This window comes from Poecilia latipinna, unplaced genomic scaffold (assembly GCF_001443285.1).
Source record: "Poecilia latipinna isolate Pla-1442-1.1 unplaced genomic scaffold, P_latipinna-1.0 Scaffold43, whole genome shotgun sequence".
Classification (NCBI taxonomy): Eukaryota; Metazoa; Chordata; class Actinopteri; order Cyprinodontiformes; family Poeciliidae; genus Poecilia; species Poecilia latipinna.
In genome coordinates, this window is record NW_015112659.1 from 612,104 (window position 1) to 618,103 (window position 6,000).

Sequence of the window (6,000 nt, forward strand, 5' to 3'; positions counted from 1 at the left end):
GCTTTGCTTTGGGACAGATCTAACCAATTTAAACTGTTACAATCTATACTGTTACTAATTTATACTCCTACCACTTATATCTACTGATAAATACGGACTGCATTTAAAAATTAAACTCTAAGATTTAGTCATAAATTTCCAGTCAGACTTAAGCCAGAAACTTAGTTTCACTGCAGTTTTCCAAGGGACTTTTTTTATTTTTCACCAAATATTAGAAAGGTTGTAAATATTTGAAAATCCATTGAAGTTGTTTCCAGTGTCCTCTTTCTGCCATGAAAAAATGAATACATCAAACAAATAATTAAAAAATGTAAAATGAATACAAATACTTTCAATCACGATCGACATGAATGTATTTTTACCTCATTCTGAAGTATTATTTTCCCTTCCAACAAAGCAGTGAGAATGAATAAAGAAGTCAGCCAGGTGAGGATGTGTAATGCGGTGAAAGCAGAGAGGTTCCTCCCCTAAAATAGCAGCCAAGGCTGAAGGTCTCAGGGGGGTTCGGCTAGTGGTGATATTTAGTGGGAGAGAAACCGTGGCCAGACAAATCCATCTGGAGCATGTTTAATTGTCACTGAATTCCCCGGTGGCATGACTTAAAAAAAAAAAAAAAAAAAAAAAAAACCCCAAGGAAGGGGGCTGAGATGTTCGGAAAACATTTAGTGGATCAATATGCCAGGGAGAGCTGAGACTGTGGTGAGCGTGTGCTGAGGGACCCGGCGTGAGCCTTTCCAAGTGGAATACTGTTACATTTCTGTTACTCAGACGGCAGGAGCAACCTATTCAGCATATTTCTGTCCCCAGCTCAACTGCACATTATTTACTGCTGTGTAGGAAGAGGCAGGACAAAGGGCTGTGTTGTGGAGCACAAGAGAAACTCAGCGGGGTGATTGCCGCAGCAATCAGGGACGTAACAAAGCAATTATCCTGAACGTGAGGGGTGCGATGTTAAGAGATGTTTTGCATGGATGTGTGCAAAATTAATAAAAAATGTTCTTACTCTTCTTACCTTCTTTGAGCATCCCCACTTTGAGGCATTTCATGAAGCGACAAGCCTGACATGATTTGCGTCGCCGTTTTGTGATCTCACATTCGTTTGTGGCAGGACAGCTGTATTCTATGTTACCTGGAAAGCATAAAAAGGAGCAAGTTAGTATCAAAACATTATCAAATGTGGCTACAGAGTGATGTAAAATATATTTTAAAAATAATATAATTAATTTATAGTGGTTGCCAGTAAAGAAACTATAGATGTCATATCTAAACAGTTGCTGGTATCAAAAGTATGCAAAGAGTTTAAAAAGTTCACATAAGCTTTTTTTTTTTTTTTTTTTTTTTAAAAAAATCATACTTGTACGCTTAAAACTCCTCTTATTGAGATGCCTGAGAGATTGCCAGAGTGACCAGTTTCCTTCAGCTGTATGGACCACAGTTTAATGCTTCCCCTCCCCCACATTTTGTTACACACTGTAATAAATTTGGCAAAAAAAAAGCTACAACTAAAGATGTGGAAAGTAAAGACTCTGATCTTACCATGTGTGCTGGTATACTGGAAAATGCATTAAGCAAGTCTAAACATGTGGACATGTATCATATTTGATGGTGCATTAAGTCCTACAATGTCCATGAAGAATGTGTTTCGCTGCTCATGTGTTTCTGGTTATAATAATGTGTGAGTTTGGATGAAGGGTGTAGAATTCAGAGTATTAAACTCTGTCAGTACAGGGTAACTTGCTATTTTGCTATAATTTCCATGTTGAAGGAGATAATGTTTCAATGTTTTAGCAATGCCCCAAGTGGTCAGATGAGGGTAAGCACAATTAATCAGAAAGTAGGTCATGCCATTAGTTTCACTTTTGGTTTTAAGCATCAAGCATTCTGAGGTGAGAGGATAAGAGAAGCTATTGCACTTACATGAGATCATGTAATGTTAGGATTGGGGAGTTGCTGCAATACTTGAGTAGCAGTAGTGCACATGTGTGGCATAGATAACATGTGACAGAAAGGAGCACCAGCGACGTGTATGAGAGTGACGTTTGTGTAGTTTTAATATTTTAAAGTGAGAATCTGTGAAGGTATATGTCATGTTGCATTGAGTTTCTATAAAGGTGAAGAAATCTAAAGTGGTGGAAGGCTAATAGCTAGTCAGACTGAGCCCTGGTTTGAAATAGGAAGTCATTAGAATAATAAAACAGTGAAAATGTAGACATTTAATACTCACTATTATAGTGTTGTACATGTTGATTCTGAGTCTATTTAAATTTCTTAAATTAGTAAAAATGTTCTGTCTGTTAGACAAGTTTATGACCCAAAGAATTATTTACCTTTCTACAAACTGATTGCGATACAACATCAGACAACTACAGAAAAGGAAACTATTACTGACAGGAGGCTGGCTACCTAAGCTAATAGCCTGATTATACCACCGGCTTCTTGTTGTTGTGTTACTCTGTGTGGAGCAGAGCGACAAAAATATTTTATATTCTCCAGTATAAGCATTTGAAAAATATGTTTATATTTAGTAGGTCTTTAATCTGTATGTGTGGAGAAGAGCAAGTATATAGCTCAAAAGACACAGAAACATTTATAACATTTTCTTCATTTAGCAGCTGTAGGAAAAGTTGCTTTAATGTTTTAAAGAAAAGTATTTTGATCAGGTACTATCTTTCTGTTCTAGATTTTTGTCTATAATTGGTATTTTTACTCAAGATTATCATGAGGGAATATCATACCACCTCCTACCTAGCGGCCAGGCAGCTCAGGTGTTTTTTTTTTTTTTTTTTAGTGTGTACCTTCCAGGACTGACGACCAAAGGACAAGGAGAGGAGGAGCTAAAGTGCATGGGTAGGGAGAGGGGTAAAGCTACAACGGTCCTTAAGGACCGTTCAGTAGATGCCGCCCCGGTTCTACACTAAATTGGCCTCATTAATTCTGTACATGTCCCCTCCAGGCCCCAGTGTGCGCCCCCGCCCCCCCTTGTGCTCACATAGGCTCTGCTTCTGCCTCAATAGCAGGCTAGAGAGCCAGACACACTGCCCCTGACCACTTTACATAATACTCCTGCAGACCCAAACCTGTTGTTACCACTGTTGCTATTGTTGACTATTTACATAGTGTGCAGCCAAGAGTCCTTATGCATTATTCAGCTGCAGCATCTTGAGAAAGAGTTTCATTGCTCCACAATAAAAGAGCCTGCCCTGCTCTAGCACTAGTAACAGAAAGGGCAGGATATGTAAGGCAATGACTCCATCTCTGTGCGTCTCCCTACATTTTATTGTATTCTGGGGGCTTTCAATAGTGGGTTTCAGTGTAATAGTTGCTTCAAGAATAGGAATTTGAATCATCTTCTTGTCCTAAGTGCACTTTTAAGCTTTAAAGCTTCTGACATTGACATTTTTATAAACTTTACTTTTGTAATTTTTTAAACTGGAGTTGCACTTTGATTCTCAAACATACATTTGGACTGCATCTCAACATCTATCAGCTCCTCTGACCCTTACTCTACATTTCTGTAAGGAAATTGTGTAATATTCCACCAGCGTTCCTCCGCTAGCCCTTCAACACCCTTTGACAACTTATGCAATTATGTTAACATTATTGGACAGATCAGGAGGAGGGTCCCAAGATGTTACAAATAATTAGAAATTCCTCTTTTTATCTGGGTTAGAAATCATTATGCTAATTCCCATCATCTCTTTGGGGTTGGGGTAAATAAAGGTGTGAGAGAGGCGGCTGATGAGCTCTGATTGCGTTTCCTCAGTCTGTTTTTCTCTGTTGTCATAGCAGAACACACCATCATAATCCAATTCATTTCCCACAAGGCGGGAGGAGACAATCAGTGCCGTCCTGGAGGGACTTCATACTTTGGTCTTTTGTGCTTCTCTATATACACTACCCAATCAGTACATTTTCAAGTTAATAAAATAAATTAATCATTTATATTAAAACAAACACATCCATGTGTGTCTTAGGTCAGTTTTATTGGCCAAACACAATGTAAGGGTGTGTATTTTCACACCTAGTGGCCAAGCAAGGCCTTTTTAATGCCACAGAAACAAAAACAAACACGCTGCTGTGTCCACCTGTCCTGCTGAGCTTCTTTCTCATCTGATGTTCTGCTCAGAGGGGGATTCGGATCTCTCACTGCAGAGTGAAGAGTGGATTAACTAATTCTTCGCGTCTGTGTTTGATTTATTTTTAGAGCGCGGAGCGTTTGGGTGTCACTACACAAACTGTCTCAGTGAAGCCACAACATAACCTAAAATAACCTTCAACTTATCAGGCCTTAAATTAGTTATTAATATGCTCGTAACATGAGTGTAAGGAGTGCAAGGAACTGAACTAATGCAATAAATCAAATGTTAAATTTATGGGTATGAAGTGGGGAAACATAATTAATTGTGTTTATATTTTTAACTTGACATGATAAAGTCAAATAAAGCATACAGCTTTCTGCAGCACATTAATCATTTTCACTTGTTTTAAACCTTTCCTAGTGAAATCCAAGAAATATTTCAAGTAAACAATTTGACTCGTCTGAGTTAACCTCTAGTTAACAAACGGCACTTTTTTAAAGTAGATAAAATATTTTTGGCATCTTCTTGCAAGTCCTTAAGGTTGCCACTTTTCAGAAGTGAAAACAAGGGACACCCATGACAGTTTCACCGGGCCATAACCACCACTGCCCTCAAGAAGAAGTAAAAAGTAACTTCTACTTAAGCTTTCATTAAGTAAAAGTAAAAGTATTAGATGGAAACTTAAAAAAAAAAAAAAAAAAACATGATTGCTGAAAGAAGCACAGGTGTTTGTAGGCAACCGCACAACTTTTATTTTTATCTTAAATGAAAGATATTCATAGATATTCCCAGAAAAGGGGTGGCGGTAACAGGAAGAAAAGTTTCCCCTCCACAAATGAAGCTCACTTAGATCAAGCATTAACCCAAAAAGGTCATGCCCAGGTTTATCTGTTTTCACAGAGGTTATAGTTTAGTTACCAATAACATTACAGGGTGAAGGCGGGAGAAAAAAAAAAAAAAAAGATTTCCCTCCTTTTTTCTCTCTTGATAAGTATCTGTCTCAATCTATTTTATGGCTTTTCAGGACCCATGCCAGGGCACAGAGGGGGAAAGTCAGGTCTTGTAAGTAAATTACAGTAAAATGGCAGGTATTTCTCATCAAAATCTAAACTGACTTTTACAGGCTTACTGTCAAGGTCTATTACTTCACATAAAAGAGGGCCACCGAGTTCAGTTGGTTTTCAAGCAATTTTACACTTGGGTTCAAAATGGGAAGAAAACACGTTTCAATAAGGCATTTATGTTTTTGATTGGTGGAGCACGTGAGGCTGGGAGATGGGGGGGCAATAAGTGGAGCAATGAGAACAGAGATATTTCTGGGATGGATGGAGATAAAGGTTGACATTAATTTGAGCCTGGCCTTGAGTAATGCAACTATCCCTACGTATAAGTTCAAGGGGCCTTTCACTATATGAATAGGTGACAGAAGATGGATTTGCCATCGGCTGTTGTTGAAAGAAAGGGGCAACAGCTGAAGACGCAGCCAGAAGGAGAGGGATGGCAGAGAATAAGAGCATAAGTCTGGCAAATAATTCAAAATATAACTGCGATAGCCACTAAGAAATTTTTAATTTGCTAAGAGGTATATCACAAGGTGAGCACAAGGTGATGGAGAAGCTGTCATGTACATGCTTAACATTAACTTATCATGTTTGCCCCGAGTCTTATCGAAGAAATGTAATAAAGGCCCGCGAAAGACAGCTCCTTTGTTTTCCTCTCATTAGGAGTGGGCCGTCTCACACTCCACCCTTGACTGCCTCGTTATTCCTTTAATTAATCAGTTCTCATCAACAGCACCCTCTCTTTCTTTCAAGGGCTCTACAATGTGCGTTTTACTGCCTCTGTTTTTCCTCCAGCAATCCTGTGTGTGTTTCTTTTATCATTTCAGAAGGCTTTCACCTCCCTCTCTCGCCCCCCCCCA

General features: G+C 38.7%; 1 protein-coding gene across 7 annotated transcripts in view; it reads right to left on the reverse strand.

The window, feature by feature from the left end:
- Window positions 1-6,000, reverse strand: part of esrrb (estrogen-related receptor beta) — a 61,894-nt gene that overhangs the window by 28,268 nt on the left and 27,626 nt on the right. For 5 of the 7 annotated variants that reach the window (XM_015049162.1, XM_015049141.1, XM_015049147.1 and 2 more), the window contains one exon: window positions 1,004-1,129. In XM_015049162.1, coding sequence (XP_014904648.1) covers window positions 1,004-1,129 — 126 coding nt within the window. The remainder of the gene's footprint in view (window positions 1-1,003; window positions 1,130-6,000) is intronic. The other 2 variants (XM_015049171.1, XM_015049133.1) reach the window with 1 other exon arrangement.